General features: G+C 32.9%; 2 protein-coding genes across 2 annotated transcripts; one reads left to right on the top strand and one right to left on the bottom strand.

Annotated features, from left to right (window-relative positions):
• Positions 1-74: 74 nt before the first annotated feature.
• On the bottom strand, positions 75-4,582 carry LOC144854435 (acidic phospholipase A2 DE-II-like). Its single transcript, XM_078712393.1, has 4 exons — positions 4,445-4,582; positions 3,334-3,496; positions 1,185-1,309; positions 75-244 (listed from the first exon to the last, which is right to left on the bottom strand). The coding sequence occupies exons 1-4, from the start codon at positions 4,539-4,541 to the stop codon at positions 81-83; spliced, it is 549 nt and encodes a 182-aa protein (XP_078568519.1). The 5' UTR covers positions 4,542-4,582; the 3' UTR covers positions 75-80.
• Positions 4,583-6,064: 1,482 nt separating this feature from the next.
• On the top strand, positions 6,065-20,702 carry LOC144853464 (uncharacterized). The gene is made up of 16 exons (XM_078711161.1): positions 6,065-6,126; positions 9,315-9,451; positions 10,044-10,137; positions 13,779-13,920; positions 14,398-14,534; positions 15,899-16,026; positions 16,186-16,383; positions 16,748-16,962; positions 17,181-17,296; positions 17,654-17,778; positions 17,878-18,078; positions 18,525-18,745; positions 19,289-19,368; positions 19,544-19,680; positions 20,069-20,281; positions 20,526-20,702. Exons 2-16 carry the CDS (start codon positions 9,386-9,388, stop codon positions 20,700-20,702), a joined length of 2,250 nt encoding a protein of 749 aa, XP_078567287.1. The 5' UTR covers positions 6,065-6,126; positions 9,315-9,385.
• The last annotated feature ends 46 nt before the right edge of the window (positions 20,703-20,748 follow it).

Below are 20,748 nucleotides of genomic sequence, written 5' to 3'. Positions count from 1 at the left end.
GAATTGGTCTCGTAACTCTGTCCCACCACCATTTCTTATGTAGCTTTGAAAAAACTTATTCCATTATCAGTGTGTTCATCTCAAAGTCTGTCGCCATCACTATCGTCGCAAACTTCCCTATCCATATTTGTATAAGTCGAATTGTATGAGGGTCGTGTTTTTGCGAGGCATTCAGCTATCACAAGGTCACATGTGCAGATAGCTTCTGCGCATGATGGAAACAGTTGAAACCAGCTTGAAGATTCTATAATAAAAGCAAGAAATATTTCTTACAAAAAACGCCGCTCATCTCATGATAACTACTGTCTACATGCATCTCAATATTAATTATCAGCAACTGTTTTCATAGACTCCCTTTTCCCAGACGTGCTTTTGGGTGTGCGCAGTCCGAGTTTCCAAATACCCATTTTTAGTCGCGTGGACGCGACTCTATAGTTCACTATGTCGGTCGGTCTGTCTGTCGGTCCGGTATCACTATGCATTGTAGCACGCGACTTAATGGCTGTTGGCCTTGTTTAGCCGTAGTCAACTATAAGCTACCGCATGGTAACTGTTTCCTAATGATTGCGTTCTCTTGAATATAACTGTCTAAAGGAGCGGCGCAATAATACATTGTGTATGAACATGGAGAAATAAATTATTCTCCATGGTAGGACATTGTCAAATAGACGAATAGATAAATCTTTAAAATAATAGCAATTGCTATTGTCAAGAATAATGAATTCGTAACTAAAGTTAAAGCATATAATACAGTTATAATGGAACCGGAATATAATTACGCGTGTTGCGTATTCATTTGATGGGCGGGTGTAAATAATTATTTACTATTTATCTTTCTAGTTTGGGTTGACCAACTACATTGATCGTTCATCATTTTTTGATATATGTTTTTTTTTTATAAATACATTATTCAATAAGGTATTGTTAGAAGGAAATTATCTTAATTAATGTATAGTGCCTTTTACAAAAAATGAATGTATTTCGGTTAAAATATGTTTTCCAAAGACTACTACTATTTCAATGATAATTATGCGCAATTATTCATTTTATTGATTTTCTTATTTCCTATTTCGTGGTGCTATGTGCTGACAGCTGGACAGGAAATGTTCAACCGATTTCTCCTAAAGAAGAAAGATCTAAAATCATATGGTAATTAATAAGAGCTGCCTCTGTATTATACTTACTGCATGTTATAAGAGATGTGTTTGTACTTTCGCATAGAAGTTTGTAATTGTAACTAAGTATGTATCTGGTGACATCAAGAGGGCAGGATGCATTCGAATAACAGTCATCATGTTGGTAACAGCACCTATAAACAACACAAAATTAAAGTAGGACTTTTTTTACTTTATTGACACACGATATCATGTCTAGCGACAATATACATTATGTATCGTGTCTGCTAATAGCACATGGGATACCTGTGTGACATCGATTATTTTTGGTTAGGTGTAAATTAATATCTAACTGTTGTGGATTGGAATGTCAGCAGGATGTTGTCGCATAACGCACATACATAATTATACTCTGAATGAACAGATAATAATTATTGAGTATTTTCTGCATTCAGCATTTTAATTGTGCACGCCATATGTAAACTGTCCATATTACGTCATGGACACACATTTTGTTAAACATTATTATTTGAATAGATAGGGACCTTCATATCAACACATAGAGGCCTAGTGGTTTAAACAAATATTTATTAATAATTATGTACCGTAGTCATTTGAACATCTGAACAAGGGAACTAGTTATTGGCAGTGTAAACTCAGATAGCCTGTTCAATGTATGACTACTTTTATTTAAGGTAGGTTTCACGTCATCGGTCACAAAGACAATGACGGCTGGAAATGTTTACCAACCACCGCCCCATTTTTACCAAAGCACGTTTGTCGTCTGCCACCGCCTCGACAGACGCTGATTGTTGGTAACCTACTCAATTTCTCCACAAAGGTGCCTTTGCTGTCAACAGCGGCCATTGTCATTAATTGTGCATTTTTCCTGCCAACCTTACACAAATGTTATCAAATAAAGGGTGGTGTTAATCCTTGTAAACATTACAATCTCTCAATACTTTAAATATATTTGATATATAACTACAAACAGCATTATTCATGTTCCGACTAAATCATAATAAATTACCAACTCAATTTTACTCCTATTTTCAAAATGTTAATAATTCTTACAACACCAGATCTTCAACTGCAAAAAACCTATTATACGAAAAGCATACTATTTTACTTAGAAGAACATCTTTTATTTACAATGTACCTTATATATGGAATAACTTACCACTCAATCGAAAAGCAATACCCATCATAAATGCATTTAAAAAAAAAATACAAACAAGTACTTATTTCAAACTATTTAGAACATTAGTAATTATTGCCTTTAGACTGTTCTTTTTTTTCCTTTTTGTGCTTTTTTATTTGTCAATTTGACGAAAGAAGAAGGTGTTTTTTTTCTCTCACTTAAATTAAATAATCAAATATATATTTACTTATCTGGAGGACCAAACTTAAAGCCTTGGCTTAATGCGTCATCCACACACAATTGTATTTTATTAATTTATGTTCTGTATTATTATATTGTATTTTGTACAATAAACTTGAAACTTGAAATGAAACTACAAAAATTCTCCAGGCAGAAATTTTCTGATCATGCATCAACTTTAAAACAAAACAAATATTGTTTCTATTGTTTAAATTAACATGTGTTTACAATTACTATACAACTATAATACTGTTTTTATACTACATTAAAAATGTTAATGTATATCTATAGTTATTGATGTATTTAAATTTAATTGACTGAGTAGTTTATGCAAATAACTTTAGGTTAAAACATAAGTAAAACACACATTTTATTTATGACAGAGATACTAAAAGAGGATCCCCTAAAATAGAAGAACTATTGACTGATAATGTACAGTAAAAGTAAGCATACAGTACATAACTTAAATGACATTTAAATTGACGAAATGGAATTTTTACAGTTGTATTATTTTAAATGTCAATTGATAAAATATTGCATTCTTTAATTAATCATCATTACTGACGCTTTGATTATGCAGGACATATTCCTCCATGCTTTGACGTAGTTCTACATTTGAATAACTTTAGAATAAACCACAATTGGAATGATTAACAATTTTCATTCTTATAAAACATTGCGCAAGTGCATCAACTCGTGCCTTTCACCTAAATACGCCTTAGTATTATTTTAAAAGGCAAAGTCAACACAACTTTCTGCTTTCCATGACGTAGAGCGTCACATTGAATAATGGAACCTAACAACCGAAGAAAGAAGAAAGGTATGGAGAGAGCTTACATGTCTGAATCATCAACTATACTTCCACCGCCGCCAAGACCACACCAGCAACCGTAGTCATGATAGTCTTCAAACACAGCATAACTGCTGAGGTTGGTCGTGCATGATATCATCTTAGCTAGATTGTAGAAGGCTCGTGTGTGTATAAGTCGCAAATACTCTTCTAGATAAATAGAGATACAGAACGTTATTGTTATACTATGAATATTTTACGTATAAATAACTTTTGTTCCCAGATGATGTCCTAAAAATTCACAATAGGCCTATGCGTACCGGCTATTTCAAAATATTCGGCCGCCATGACGTTTTATTATAAGAATTTGTTTTAATTTTCATTATTTCATAATGGAATCATGATCCAGCTCCTAATGTATACACTATTATAATTTTCTATTTAAGTATTAGTGCCTTTAAAACATTCACTCAATTTTTAACCATCAGTTGTCATTTGCTAGTTACTAAATACAGACCGTTCGTTTACCCTTATTAATTTTAAACATTTCAACCGTTTTTTTTTTTGCCTTTCTGCCTGTTGTTTTTCGTCTTCTTTTTGTTTCTGTGTTTTTTTAAATATATATTTATTTTGTGTCTTTTAAGACATCCTCTTAATGGCCTTAAGCACTTTAAAATAAGAAAATTCAAGAGAGTGGTGGAGAAGGCTATATTTATGAACTTTAAGAATACATGCCCTAAGTATTAAAATAAATGTGTGATATGTGATAGAACACATAGTCTATGAAGAGCCAACACTGTTCCCTGTCTCCCAATCTGGTGTAAATTCTGAAATTGTTTAAGCATTCACATAATTTGAAAGATATCATAATAATAAACTTTTTTCTTATATATGATATTTTTAGTCGCGTGGACGCGACTCTATAGTTCACTATGTCGGTCGGGCGGTCGGTCGGTCGGTCGGTCTGGTATCACTATGCTTAGCACGCGACTTATGGCTGTTGGCCTTGTTGTATATTGATTTATCGTCAACAGAAATGTATTTTTAACATCCACAATATTAATCATAGAGATTCTTTTTTAAAAATAAAATTGTAAAAAAGCAAAATTATATCATTACGTGTTTAATATGGAAGCTATAACATAATTATATTCTTACTTTCGCTGCTGAAACTGTATGCCATAAGTGTCAGTGTTACAGTTGCTGTTAGACAAATAACTGCCAAAGAGAAGTTTTTAGTGTGGTGTTCGGCCATATGTAGGTCTTTTTAGTCCCAGCATACCTTCGCTTCATTCATCCCTGTTGAAATAACAAGATCATCTATGTTATTGTGGCAGATATTGTACTAGAGAGTCCAACAAACTCATGGAAGATTGGTTTCATTGTCTAGGGTTAATTATCTATATAACACCGAATTCATATAAATCAACCAGGTACAAGATTGAAATTAGTAGTTGTAGCCATGTTGAAATGTGTAGGCCTAATTATTTTTTTATATCTACATTTAATTAATTTTGTATTAGGCCTACATAGATCTTCCTCAATATACAACAATATTGTGTTTAGCAGTGTGTTCAATAGTAGGCCCTAAATACGATCTAATCTAGTCTCGACTAATATAGGAATTACACCCAATTTGGTTATTACAAAATAATTGTCTTTTTATTCTTCCTCTCAAAAAAATAAGACAACATTTAGAGAAAATGAAACAATTGTATGACTTATTAAAAAATACAAGAAGAAAATAACTCGCCTGAAATTAGTAAAATTCCACCTAGTTGATCAGTGGCTTCTGGTCGGAGACTGATAATAATCAATGACAACAACAATTTGCAACGCGTTTTCATACAAGCAGATATTGTTAAAAAGTGACAGATTTGTCACATTTTTTGCCATAAATCTATGATTGTGCGTTTAGTTAGTTTACATAATAATTATTGATTACATAAATAAAATATATATTCTAATTGTACATATTACATGAAAAGGTTGATGTTAATTATGCTTTTATTTTAAATGTTCATGTTTTGTTAATTTTCCATATTTATTATTACGCACACAACTTTATGCATGATTGTTCTTGCGGGAGTAATAACTAATTTCAGCGTTAGGGAATCAAATATATTTGATATTGAAATGAAAAAAAAATGTTACTAAATAATCTGTAGAGCCACAAATCTATATTTGAGAAACTTTATGAGTTAAGAAATCGAACCCATGACCTTCAGATCATAGTTAGTGCCTAGCATCCAGACCTATATTAATTAATTATCATCAAAAATATAAATCAACTTTGGTAAAATATGATACATTCGAGATGTTTTGCTTGATGATGACCATGTTAAACAGAGTCATGCTCTCCGAAGTACAAAACGGTTAACAGTGAAGAGAGAAACTATAATGATCTCTTCCCTGTAGAATCGTCGGTCCTGTTCCATTCATGTAAACGGATGTAAAAGTCTATCATTGCGGGTTTAAAATTCCAAGACAAAAAAAAAGCTTAGTTTTAGAAAGATCGAAACTTGAAGTTATAACAATAATCAATATCATGTACATGACCTTGTATTACATTTTTTAAATAATTATTAAGTCACTTTATTTAGCCAATAAAGCACTCTGTTCACGAAATAGTGCTATAAATGTAGCCTTCTTATTATTTTCTATTTATAACATATTAGTTGTGTAGTGTCATTTTAGTTTGTTTATCTTTCCACGGCTCCATTGAAGCGTAACAATTGTAATAAAGCGTTCGGCTTTCACATGGAATTCAAAGGAATACCCTACGCCGTGTGGAACGTACTTGTCACAAGCTTACGGAACATTTCATTACAAACTAGCAGGTAGGGATATTTATATTTTTCAGTAATATGAATAGTATATTATCAGTTTGTATTTTTAAGCATTAATGTATCTAGCAAAAGTCAGGTACATCGTGTTTCCAAAAAGAAATACGTTACATTATAACATGTGTGTCGACCATTCGGGTTTTTTTCGTCTTCTGGTGGTATTACCGTATGCGATAGTATAATTCTATTATAAACCTATTAATAATTATGGTGCAATGTGTCCTACAGCGGCAGATATAGGTGTTTTCTACTCGTCTCTCTACCCTCAAGAGTACGAAATGAGTCCTTTATATCAAAGGACACATCAAATTAAGATCAACATATTAGTATCTTACGATTTCATAAGTATTAGTTGCCATTTCATACTGACAATGGTTTTAGGTACTTGTTATGCCTCTCATTGACTTAGACCTGTTATTAAGAAGTTCGAACAGAATTATATATGAGGTCGTCTTAATTCCTTGTAAACCCGTCCGATCCAACAAAAGCAGTATTGTGACTTCTTGTATCGGTTGCATTGTCGAAAGCTATGTACTGCCTTGATAAAAGTATTATATTTTATGGTAAAGGATATTTAAAAAGTAGTTACCAATTTACAATATATGGTAATTGATATTTTGTGCATATCTTCTGATATGTTGATGATTGTTGATTATTAACTGTAAACTTTATTTACGGTAACTGCAATGCGTGGGCCTAGGTACGAAATATATGGATAGTGTGAAACAGTATGACGCTACTTGTTTTACAGCATCACACATATCTGTTAAATTCTGTTATCTGATGTCAAAGAACCATTTTTGTTTGTTTGTTGATTTGGGGGGTGGGTGCGGGTGTGCGATGGTGTAGTATTTATTGCTTTTGTTCCTGGGTTCACCGTAACCATACTGATTTTTTTTCTTTGTTTATATCTGTATACTTTTAAGAACGTACCGTTTGTGTGCCACCGTTGTAAAGGTTTAGTGATCAGCCACACATGCAATAAATTAATATTATTATTTGTGTTCGAATGATATGCAATGTGACAACACGCTGACTGGATGCATCCCAATCGATCGATAAAGTATAAGTCTTTTGTTAAATACATTTACGTAGATATCTGCATATCATTGCTAATCGATATGTCAAACATGTTTAGCTGTTTGGAACGAAATAAGCTAATTGGAGAGTAGGATGAATTTGAATACTTACCTGGATTTTTTAAAGTTTCAAGTATATGTCTGTTATGTATTGATATTATAACAAAAACTTGTATTAAGGACGCAACTAGTAGGCTGGTGTGAGGAGTGGAATGGAAGCATATAAAATCAGAACAGATCTCCCCTTTATTGTTGGATCGTTAGAAAGCAGTATACCTCATTATTTTAGTCTATTATAATTATTTTAATGGCGTTTTATCAATACTGATGACTTGATTTTTCTATATTTTCTTACCACAACACAAGCCAACCCTTTCCTTAAAATTGGATACAGTTGTAGGTTATGTATAGGCGTTGCGAATTATTCAAAACATTTAAATCATACTCAGGCATAATATGCCTAAGCCATGTGTGTCGGAATATGGATTGTGTTCTACCCTTCTGCTTCATACAGTTCTGCTTATTATAGGCGTTATATTAATGGGGGTGGGAAAAGTATTGTTCAACTTCACGGGCCTAAACTTCAGAACCGGTATAGTCTCGGCACTTATTAACTTAACTTTTAGGAATGATGAGTAGGCCTAAATTTCTGACTGTGCAATTTGCTCTATAATAGTGCATATCGGCAAACAAAGTGAGCTGCTTTGTACTTTACATTTTGTTATTGATTTCATATCATATTTCACTCTGCAATGCTGTTATATCAATACAAAGAAGAAAAGTTAGCAAACATAAAAAAAGGCTTCACCCATTTTTGTATTCAATAACACTTAATTGCTGGTGACGTGAACAAACCTGTATACTAGTGTAAGCGACGTCCCACAAAAGTTGAGTATGTCACGTATTATGGATGATGCACCATTATTCTTTTTAAAGTACATGTTATTATTATAAACTTTTTTACTACCAATAGTATTAAAACGGTGCAATTTTAACATAAAGCTCTGTCTACACTATATCAAACTTTATGTGACAGAAAAAATTGATATGTCCATACGTACATGATAATGTCATATCACTACCATATTTGGGCATATCACTACCATATTTGGGCACATCACATTTTTTTTATAGTGCAGACAGAACTTAATATAGTATAATACAATATCAAACATTTAAATTCACAGGGTGAATACAACCAATGACCTTTTTTTTAAAATAGGATATTATATTGCATTGCAAATACTGAATTAATGTACTTCCGACAGTTATGTTATAATGTTATAATAGAAAATAAGCATCATGCAATATTGACTCTATTTGATCATCGAACGGCTATGTATTATTCACTCTGTCTGAGACGTTGAGTAATAGAATATGTTGTGGATGTTAAACACCTTTTTCGAAATGTGGGCATTAGTGGGATGGGAGAAGATATAAGTACGATACTCATCATATCTCATGACAATAATTACTTCCTGCCAGTAAATCCGAAGTATTGTACTAATAATGATGATTGAATATTATTATTAAAACCATTATTATGCCATTAGTCAACATACTGTACTGTTTATTCGCCATTCATCATCAGTACGTATAAATATTAATACTGCACTGATTTTATTATTATTTTTTATTTTGCTTTCATTAACAGACCTACCTAATTAATTGTCTTTAATGAAATAGTACGTTGCCATATAACATATCCAGGTATACAAATCCCCATGTTAAATAAAATCATATCAGCTTATACAAATTGTGTTATGACCCGAATCAAATACAGTGTTTTAATAGTTGTATAAATTTACTAAATCAATAGTAAAATAATTTAAAAAAATCTTTTAGGTATTTTACACCCCCATACTAAGTTTTTGACATTTTATGCTATATTCAGAAGAAAATTATATTGCTTACGGCTAATTACAAGAAAGCATTATTTACTGTGATTAAGTAAATACAGAGTGGTGTTGGTCATAAGTAACCCACAATAGCCAACCATTTGTCAATAACTACCGTAACAATTAATTATCTTTCATCACTGACGCAAAAGAATTACAGCTTAGTTGTTTTGTTCATTCATAACTGGATATAATATTTTTCTAGGTTGGAGTTCGAAGTTAACTGCTAGTGGGTTTTGAGTGTAGATCCTCATTGCGAGGCAGTATACCAACAGCATGGGTGCTCTACAACAATTAAGCCTGCTGATTTGGAAAGATATTAGGCTACGAATCCGGGCACCTGTAAGTCACACTTTAATTTTATTTTTTCATATAAATTAAAATTACACTATTATTATCTCATCTCATCAATTGTTTATCACATTATTTTCCATAGTCTCAGGACCAGGAAATTTTTTTCCCAGCGGCCCGAAGTATAAAACATTTTAATAATAGGCCACAATGATATATAAAGTGTTTCTCTTGTGTGGGGGGCTAACTGTTATTTCTACTGTTTATACCATCAAGCCTTTGCCCTCTAAAAAGTGGTTTCATGGGCCAAGTATCGACACTTTGGTGGGTAGTAGGTCACCAATTAATAAGCCTGGGTGGCTCCTTAATGTAGGCCTACTACTTAATTTCTCTTGTACTGTACTGACAATTAAATAATCGTTAACTTTTATTTAACATCAACACACTGTGTAATAATCGAATTAGTTGAACAAAATCTACAAAGTGGCTTACATGCGTTGTATACGGTATCAATCAACAAAATGCTGCTTGATTTATTTTCATAATTTGTGTTTGTAATTTCACAGTGCATCTCTTTACATCACATCTTATTTAAAAACAAATTAATTATCATTTCGCTTAATTAATATTTGTATCATTGTAGGTCCTTACGGTTATTTCCGTAATATGGCCAATCGCAGTGTTTGCAGCAGTTGCCATCATACGTAGTGATTTTCCGCCTGAACAGCATACAAACTGTAAGTATAATGTCGCTTAACTTGTAACTCTAGTCCGTAATTACCACCCAGATCCTTGTACATCACTATTTGCCGCATTTTCCATAGCTAGTGATAACTTTTATTACAAAGTACAACATATTATAAGTGTGTGGCTATTGTATTAAGTGCGACAACATGAGAGTGTGACAAATTTATTACAAAGTGCGACAACATGAGAGTGTGACACTTTTATTACAAAGTGCGACAGCATGAGAGTGTGACAACTTTATTACAAAGTGCGACAACATGAGAGTGTGACACTTTTATTACAAAGTGCGACAACATGAGAGTGTGACACTTTTATTACAAAGTGCGACAACATGAGAGTGTGACACTTTTATTACAAAGTGCGACAACATGAGAGTGTGACACTTTTATTACAAAGTGCGACAACATGAGAGTGTGACACTTTTATTACAAAGTGCGACAACATGAGAGTGTGACACTTTTATTACAAAGTGCGACAACATGAGAGTGTGACACTTTTATTACAGAATGCGACAACATGAGAGTGTGACACTTTTATTACAAAGTGCGACAACATGAGAGTGTGACACTTTTATTACAGAATGCGACAACATGAGAGTGTGACACTTTTATTACAAAGTGCGACAACATGAGAGTGTGACACTTTTATTACAAAGTGCGACAGCATGAGAGTGTGACACTTTTATTACAAAGTGCGACAACATGAGAGTGTGACACTTTTATTACAAAGTGCGACAACATGAGAGTGTGACACTTTTATTACAAAGTGCGACAACATGAGAGTGTGACACTTTTATTACAAAGTGCGACAACATGAGAGTGTGACACTTTTATTACAAAGTGCGACAACATGAGAGTGTGACACTTTTATTACAAAGTGCGACAACATGAGAGTGTGACACTTTTATTACAAAGTGCGACAACATGAGAGTGTGACACTTTTATTACAAAGTGCGACAACATGAGAGTGTGACACTTTTATTACAGAATGCGACAACATGAGAGTGTGACACTTTTATTACAAAGTGCGACAACATGAGAGTGTGACACTTTTATTACAGAATGCGACAACATGAGAGTGTGACACTTTTATTACAAAGTGCGACAACATGAGAGTGTGACACTTTTATTACAAAGTGCGACAGCATGAGAGTGTGACACTTTTATTACAAAGTGCGACAACATGAGAGTGTGACACTTTTATTACAAAGTGCGACAACATGAGAGTGTGACACTTTTATTACAAAGTGCGATAGCTATTATAATGACAGAGTGCGAAATGTATTTTAAATTCATACATTAAAAAAATAAGTGCACTAGTATATATTTTTATCAATGATTTAGGTTTAGTAGTCCTTAGTAGACGCGCTATGACGTCAAACGTATTGTTTTGCCATAGTGGAATAGTGTGAGTGCAAGAACGGTATTTGGAAAAATCATTTTTTATAGTTTTCCTCACAAATACTCGAACATAATTCATTTTATTTGATCAAAGAAAATGATTCTAAATTTTAAATATTTTCAAATATAAGACTACAACTAAGAGTTTCGAACTTCTATGTTGGGTGGGCCGCGGCGGTGGTAGGTTGGTTGGTTGGTAGGTAGGTAGGTAGGTAGGTAGGTGGTAGGTAGGTAGGTAGGTAGGTAGGTAGTTAAAGAAATTAAGGACGATGTGATTCACATCACGTGCATCATCTAACTGCGTGATATAGCAGACTAGCACAACACCCACATAATAGTCACTTGAAACATTACCCGTCTGAATGCAAACTTTAACAAAGGTCATTCTATTTTTACAAGTAAGCCTTATTCAAACGGGACAGTGGTTCTGGTGACTTTGCACAATTTTCACATACTTATAATGTTGACCTTGTGGAAGATAGGTCAGATAAATATTAAAGAAACGAATATATTTTGACAGCTATTCAAAGATGTCCGACTTGGCAGCATTTGCCAAATATCGTCATAATAATAATATATAAATACAAGCAAAACAAAATAGATATGAAGTTTTTGAAAGCGATTTCTTATTAGTGCTACATAAATGTGTGAAACAAGCGTAAAGTATTTGTATTGAGTAATTTATACTTAGAAAGAGATACAATATTATTTTTAACAGCGGAGAAATAATAGTTTAACCTGTACAGTATGGCGACCCTCAATATGACAATCCCTTTCCTATTATAGTACAGGGATAATTTTTTTTCAAATAAATAATTTTAAATACTAATAATTTTCAATTCAGCGAATTAAATAGCTAGATACGTCCATTTAAAAACAAAAATATTACTACATAATGAGCAGCGACCTACTAGACCATTGCTTTAAAAGCATGGGTAATTGTTAGCCGCACTATTTAAAATCCACCACTATAAAAAAAACACATATATGATAAACGTTATGAACAATCCTACAGAAAAACAGCACCTTTAATTCATCGTTCTATGTTGATTGCTGTGGGCTTTCCGAGGGTGATCGTGCTAGTTCATCATCAGATTAATTAGTTTTAGTCCATACCACAATAACATCAAGAACCGTCTTAAAGCACAGCAAAACACAGACGTTGTTTACTACTAAAAGCTGAAGATTTTAATTAATTAAAATTATCCGGAATACAAATAAAAGCGTATTTAATATCCACAGTATTAAAATATGTAAGAAAATTATCTTAAGCCTGATGATGAAAACAATAATTTGACGTATGGTGTTTCGCTTTAAGATTAATTGATAATTTATAAGTGGCCAGTCATAAGTCTACTAATACTGGTAATTAAAGTATTTAGCATTTATTATAGGCCTAAATAATAAACAATACAGTATGTAATATTTTTCCCGTAGTATCTTTAGTTAACGCCCAATTTGTTATTAGGACCTATTATTATTATTTTTTTTATTTTTTTATTTTTTATTTATTTATTTATTTTTTAAACATTTTTTACACAATTTAATTTTGATTATTCTTATTTAATAGTGGTGTTTTTTCGGGCTTTGCATGCTTCGCTCCGAATCGGAGAATAGAAGAGAGACATGACTGCACTGCGAACGCGTTAAAAAAAAAGTTTGTTGTAGAGGGCGTCAACATAATCGAGTAAAATCAAGAGCGGTCAAATCAAAACTTTTTTGACTAAAACAATAATATTATGTTAATTTTGATTATTCTTTGGCCATATTAATATAGTTTCTTCAGGTATGTTTTTATCAGTGTTAGGCCCAACACTAAAAACATATAATGCTATCAGAGGCCTTAAAAGACTAGATCGCTAGCTAGCCTAGGCCTCATACTACTCCTACTAAAGTAAGGCCTCTACTACTACTCTAGGCCCTAGATAGCTAGGCCCTACCTAGTACGTAGGAGGCATAGGCCTAGACTAGAGCCAATGCGCAGCCGAGACGCAGGGTCCACATGATGACGGCATGATGGCCTAGACCTAAATATGGTAAAATCTTGAAAAACATTGCTTTTGAAAAATAAAAATTCAATTTGAAACGCCCAATGGCAATAATAAATGTCTTCTACACAGTGTTCTTTTCATATATTTTATTACATAATAATAATAATGTAATAATAGGCCTAGGTAGTATAAACACTATAATTTTATTGTATATACATTTGTTTCTACTATATTGTATAGGTTACTACAATGCAAAAGCAATGCCAAGCAGTGGGGCTGTTGACTTCATGCAGTCTTACATGTGTGATCTCGAGACGGCCTGCATACCGGGTAACAGCAGTACTATTGAAAGTAATTCGGTACCAAGCTACGCTGGAGCCAGGTAATAAGTGTTCAGTATATGTGTGTGCACGCATACACACTGTCCTTCATACAATAAAACCCAAAATAAGCATGGTAGACATAAATACTCCTATAAAAAGATACGTTCAATTTATGTTTTGGCAAAAAACATTTCAAATTGTGTACCTTTATATTTTTTTTAATGAATTTGATGGCAAAACACATGGATTGGTTGGTTTGCTAAAAACGTCATGTTTTCACAATTTTTCGAATGTCATTTATTTGAAAATAATTTGTTTTCCCAAACTAATTGAATAACATAGTATAAAACTGACTCCAAATAAGGAGAGTGAAGCCATGATTCAACATTTCGATCTTTATTAATTTTGATCATTATCAGGAATGAAAAAAAGGTTAATTATTTTTAAACAATTATTAAACACATTGCGTATCATTTCCAAAAATTGCTTTATTATTAGCTATTTTATTTTAATAAATTGTTTGAATTATTTTATAGTATATCCGCAGTATTCGATTCGTTAGAACCTCTTATCAGTAATGAGAATGTAACAGAGTCTTTGAACGGGATCTCTGGGAGCATTGAACCATTGATGGAGTTAGCAGATGGTCTCCAAGCTGGCATTAATATCACAAGTATGTATATTTACTCTATTTTGTATTATTCATGTAGTTCTGGTATCTTTTCATTTCAGCAGTAGAACCCCTCCTTTCAGACACATGTTAAGGAAATACAACCTACTGTACTAGGGGGACACACTCACATGTGTACTGTAACAGCCAACCCTTATTCAGTGGACACTTAGGGTTAACCTTAAAAGCCATTATATACAAAAACACAAGCACATTACAGTGGAGTTGTGGCTTGGTGGTTATGATGCTTGGCTACCACTCCAAGGGTCCTGGGTTCAAGTCCCGTCACATGTCAGGATTTTTTCTAAGGACAAAATTACAACTCCACTCCCAAAGACTTGTAATAAGACTTTGTTTATGTAGAGCACCTTGTGTATATGTTTGTCTTGTGAACTCTGAGGGTCCCTAATAATCAGCAATTGCTGGATGGATCACCCTCATTAAATATAGTAAAAAAAAGAACATCAAGGCATAGTTAAAATCAATAATAATAAAACCATATAGAAGAATCATAAAATTTATTTGTAGCCTAAAATCTATAAAACTGTATGGCAGTTTTACCTAGTGAAACCTCTTTTTTTGGGATTCAGGAGATACCCCTATCCAGGGGACATCCCTATTAAAAAGGGGAGACACTTTCCCATGAAACAAGCAAGTGGTAATAAATGTTTTAACATCAGCCAATCCTATTTAGTGGACACCCATTATTAATACTTTGTTTGATCCCAAATTGGAGTTCTACTGTAGATTGTTTGTATGCTATACTATCTTACAAACTATATACAAGTATAGCATATTTTGCTCTGATATTCATAGAAATAGGGAACATTGTTCAACATCTGGTATCAGATTTAACTTTACTGTGCTGTGTGACAAATAAAAGTGCAATGGCATTCAGCTATTCAAAAGGCATAGTTTATACTGTATAGTGATGATTCTTTCTATTGTTGTACAGTATTTTGTTTTGTGCATTTGTAATGGAATGAATAATATAAATTGAATTAATTTCAACATGAGGCCATAGTTTGGAATTATACTGTAGGGTTGAAATCCTGGAGGAGACTAAAGCTCTGTCTACACTATCAAAAAAAAAAATGTGATGTGGCCATATGGACATGATGATGTCATATCACTGCCATATTTGGGCATATCATTACCATATTTGGGCACATCACACTTTTTGGTCAACCAGTTTGATATTGTAAATAGAGTTTAACATTTATGTGACGCCACGTGGTGAAACTATATCTTTCAATCAATTGATGAAATTGATATGACCACATCCTTCATAGTCTGATGAACAGGCAAATTAAATGTGATTTTTGTTATGTGTCAATATTTGAATATATACTCTGTATTGTTTTCAGATGTTGACTATAGGGTTGGAGACTTATTCAAAAATGAATCTCACGTAGCTTGGTTTTTGGAAAGTAAAATACAACTTGAACCAGATGTAGTAGATGCGTTTTTAAATTCTTTTATCAATGTTAATGAGGTAAATAATGTTATTCTTATTTTTAAAGATGTTATAAATTGAGCTAATAACCCAGAAACCATGTGAACGAGGCTGGATTAATTGCCCATGAAAGTGAATTATGATATATTTTTAGTTTTTGTTTGGCTTTGACTTGATTTGTTTTCTTTCACATTTTAGTTGTTAGATATAACTGGGTATGTTGATTTTTATCGAATTACCTGCAACGAAACAGAGTTACAAAAATATCTTGATTTTCCTCGGGGATCGGATGTTACAAAAATATCACAAGAACTTTGTCGAGTAAACATCACCTCGATCCCGGAAATAATCGGAGAGTTTCAGGAACAGTTAAACATTGAATACTTAGTTTTACAGGTACAGTACTATGTAATATTTTATATGAAATAATTACCTATTATTAATTAAAATATGTTAATTATATTAGTTTTTTTCTTTGTGTTGGCTGAATAGTCCTGCTACAATCAGCCTAGCAGTAGCAAGTCCTATTTAGTGTAAACGGTATATAATAAGTTAACCTAACTCATTATCCTAATCATTATCACTTATCCTAAATCATCTAAATATTCAAATATATTATTTATTTATATATGTGACATATTCTGGTCCAATTAGAGTATCCATGTATTAAATCACTGGGGTGAATACAGGGGGTTGTGATTGAGGCATGTACTCCCTCCATTTGACAATTAAAATAAAATCATGACCTCTTTCTCCATAGATTGCCAGATTTACGTCAGCAATTTCTGGAAACGAGTGGTATGATTGGGTAGCCGCCATCGAAGACGCCCTCAATGTTTTAGTGAAATTGGACGCCTTTCCCGAACTACAAGAATTGATCAGAGGGTTAGGAAACTCGTATGATATGCTGATTGCTGTACGAGATGGTTTGAAGTTGTTTCAGGATTTGCAGAGCGGTGACATAGAATATGACACGTAGGTCGCATATTAATACAGTTGACCTCCATTTTTATCTCCCCCAATACCAGACTCTCTCAAAACCAATCTTGAGGCCCAAAAGTTCCCAAATACGTTTAAAAATATTTAATTTATTAAACCAGACATAGAACAACCAAAGAGTTTTCGATATTGGGAGAGTTACAGTACAATTTTTAACTAGAACTATTTTTATCATTACCATCGAAATACTGTAGAATTGAGCATTTGTTTGAGATGATGGATAGCCTGTTTGGGGATGAAGAATGGTGGATGAATATGAAATCTAGTATCGAACCTTTTCTAGACTTTTTTTACGAAACAGAAGAGAAACGTAAGTTACTGTACATAAATCTTTGAGAGTGTTAGGATCCATTCACACATGTCCCATTTCACAGATATTTGATTTTCCATTGAACAAAATTGCATTTTCTGTTGCATGAAACATATCAAATGCGAATGTGGCTTTATTCATATACACTATGTTCTTTATTGAAAATGATAAATTAATTTCCCGGGCTTGTTTTTTATTTTCATAAAACACATTAATATTTTAATAGTACCTTATAAGAGTAATTTGATCAAAATTGTCTATCACAACATGCTTACAACTTTTAGTACTAAACATTTTCCAACAACAAGGCAAATAGAAATCAAAGGATAAATAATTTATTTTTTTATATTTTTTTAGGAAATGGTACAAGATTGGAAGATCTGTATAGAGACGGGGTATTAGAGATGATTTTAGACGATCATTTTGGCGATGTAATCGATGTGAAAGAGGGATTTAAAAATGCATCTATAAATTTTGGAAAGGTAATAAAACCTACTTTTCAAAACAAATGTAAAATAAAAATGACAATTTGTCCATTTGACTCATATTATTAATAATTATTTGTATTTCTATTTTCATAGTTATTGTCATTGTTTGAAGATGAAAATGGATGGATGGACTTATTGAACGTTTGTAACGATACTTCAAGTTTTACAGAACTCTTAGAGTTTGATGAAATGGTGGATGTGCAGAGCATTCAAGAGGTCCTTTGCATGAATAATGTCACTCAATTTTGGGTTGATCTCATATCCGGAATGGACGCAATACTTATTGCAAAAAAGGTAACCTTTGACCCCATTTACACTTACTGTACAGTTATGATGGTGTCCTTGGGTCATTACAGGATTTAGTTATTTATTTTTCAAAAAGATGTTTTTGTCGGTTTCAACATTTCTTATCGTTTTTCAAATTTGTTTATTTATAAATAGCAAAATACATAGTACATCACTTATTACACCATATAACGATTTATTTGACAAAACAGAGGTATTAGAGTGGTACGATTCAGATTGGGTAATATTTTTAATTTATTTATTTTTTTAATCCAATCATCAATCAATTCATATGTTTCAAGCGTGTCTACACTATCAAACTAGTTTGACAAAAAAAGTGTGATGTGCCCAAATATGGTAGTGATATGACATCATCATGTCCATATATGGGCACATCATATTGTTTTACAAAGATGGATGGGATTCTAAAAATTGTATTGTCATTTTTCCAACAGACTAAAGAACACCTATCTACTCTGAAAGAAGAGGAACTTGATTGGCAGTTAATATTGCACAGTTTATTTAATCTGACTGGAATGGATGACCTGCCACGTTTTCTGAATGTAGATCTTGAGGCACTTAAATACATTCTTGATGATGATATGACGCAAGCATTTATGGAAATATTTGAGATTCTGTCAAACACACCAGTAGAGGAATGGTTCTCTGCCGAAACGTATGTATTATTTCATGTTATTGAAACGTTAAATACATTAATGAACTTTTGTATACAATTAATGCCAATATCAAATTATTATTTGCTGTATGGTATTGTTGAAAGCTCCATTAAAATAATGAACCTAATCAACATCAATGTGATTATTATTTGTGTAAACAGTTTTTTACTACTGTGATGAGAATATGGCAGTTTTAATTTCCTTATCACCTGTGACTAGAATTATGCAATTGAAATTGTATTGAGATTATCTAGTGAATAGAATGAGCAGATTTTATATACATACAATTCAATTCCTTTTATTAATATATCAAAACATATTTGATATAATTACCATCAACAATACGATACTTGGGATTTTATTTATTCCTTAAGCTCTGTCTACACTCTCAAACTTTATGTGATATGCCCATATATGGACATGATGATGTATCATTACCATATTTGGGCATATTACTACCATATTTGGGGATATCACTACCATATTTGGGCACATCACATTACTTGACATAACTTTTCTACTATGGTTTTCTTTTTCAACAGAATTGGATACTGCCTAAGTATTCTTGATGGGGCCTTCTCTAATCAAACATGGTGGAATGAAATAAAGTATGGCCGTGGAGGTAAGCTCTATATATAAATTGAATCATACATTTGTACAGATAATTATAAATTCTAAAGTTATTATCAAATTTCATTTCGCACATTTCTCCCCCAATAAGAACAAAGATTAGTAGAGTCAGATTTGCAATCAAGTATTGTATATACTGTAAAATTGTCGTTGTTTTTATTTTGTAGATGGCGTACGTCTTGGTGACACCCCTATAGACAGACTGCTTGGCAGTAACTCTACATTCAAATTACTTGATATGTATTTGAATCATACTCATTTTGTAATTGATGCATTGAGAGAATCAACACTTCACCTGCAAAAGGTAAAACTTATATTGAAAGCTTTGTACTTCCTAATCCATTTGTTTCCCCTATGAAATCCAATCTGCATAGCCGAATCCATTTAGGTCAGTGGCGGATCCAGGATTTGTATCCGCCTAATAATAGTGAAATGAAGGGCTGAGCTTAATTTGATGTCCTACAGTATCTTTTGCATTACAATTTGGTGGGGGGGGGGGATGTTCCCCCTTGGATCCTTGTGGGGGTGGGGGTGGGGCTACTGTATAACACCCCAACTTGAGGTCCTGGGCCAATCCCCATACCCTGTATTACAACATTCCTACACTGATTTGTACCTAAATGGTGTTGAGTGAACTTAACTTATTAAGTATTGTACAATACATACTTACTTTTTTTTCTCTTGTTCAACAGATAATGGCTCTGTTCCGTGATACCGCCAATCATACAGATATTTGGATGATCGCACATATGATCTGCCAAAATGAAATAGACATATCAGATTTCATAACGTTTGAACCGAGCGTTGATGAACACGAATTCCTCATGGAGATTTGTTCTATTAATTTTACAATGATCTTTGATGAACCAAACAAACACGAAGATATTATGGAACTCATAGAGCAGGTAACATTATAAAGTTTCCCATTCCCATCTTTCATTGTGTATTTCTACTACCCTGCCTTAATAGAAACATTTATTGTAGCTACTGGTTACTGTAGGCTATACCTAAATGTTTTCCAGTATCATAGATGTCCATTAAAGCTTGGTTCTCACTAGAGATAACCCAAGGTTCCAATTGACTAATGACAAGCGATATGTCCTTGTGTTGCTCGCCTGGCTACAGTTCAATTTCTTCATATTATCTTAGATATACAAAAGAACTGATCCTAAAGACAAGTCATTTTTCCAACAGACTAGAGAACACCTATCTACTCTGAAAGAAGAGGAACTTGATTGGCAGTTAATATTGCACAGTTTATTTAATCTGACTGGAATGGATGACCTGCCAAGTTTTCTGAATCTTGGAGGTAAGCTATATATGTAAATTGAATCATACATTTGTACAGATAATTATAAATTCTAAAGTTATT

Source organism: Antedon bifida, chromosome 10, assembly GCF_963402885.1.
Source record: "Antedon bifida chromosome 10, ecAntBifi1.1, whole genome shotgun sequence".
Taxonomy (NCBI): Eukaryota; Metazoa; Echinodermata; class Crinoidea; order Comatulida; family Antedonidae; genus Antedon; species Antedon bifida.
This window is presented reverse-complemented; position numbering and strand designations above follow the sequence as displayed.

Excerpts from the sequence above, each read along its gene's own strand:
- LOC144854435 (XM_078712393.1), bottom strand. The coding sequence starts at position 4,541 with ATGGCCGAACACCACACTAAAAACTTCTCTTTGGCAGTTATTTGTCTA. Across the intron at positions 1,310-3,333 it reads ATAGTTGATGATTCAGACAT|GTGCTGTTACCAACATGATG; the intron begins GTAAGCTCTCTC and ends TGTTGTTTATAG. Across the intron at positions 245-1,184 it reads CACATCTCTTATAACATGCA|AATCTTCAAGCTGGTTTCAA; the intron begins GTAAGTATAATA and ends CTTTTATTATAG.
- LOC144853464 (XM_078711161.1), top strand. The coding sequence starts at position 9,386 with ATGGGTGCTCTACAACAATTAAGCCTGCTGATTTGGAAAGATATTAGG. Across the intron at positions 17,297-17,653 it reads TTACGAAACAGAAGAGAAAC|GAAATGGTACAAGATTGGAA; the intron begins GTAAGTTACTGT and ends ATATTTTTTTAG. Across the intron at positions 20,282-20,525 it reads TTATGGAACTCATAGAGCAG|ATATACAAAAGAACTGATCC; the intron begins GTAACATTATAA and ends ATATTATCTTAG.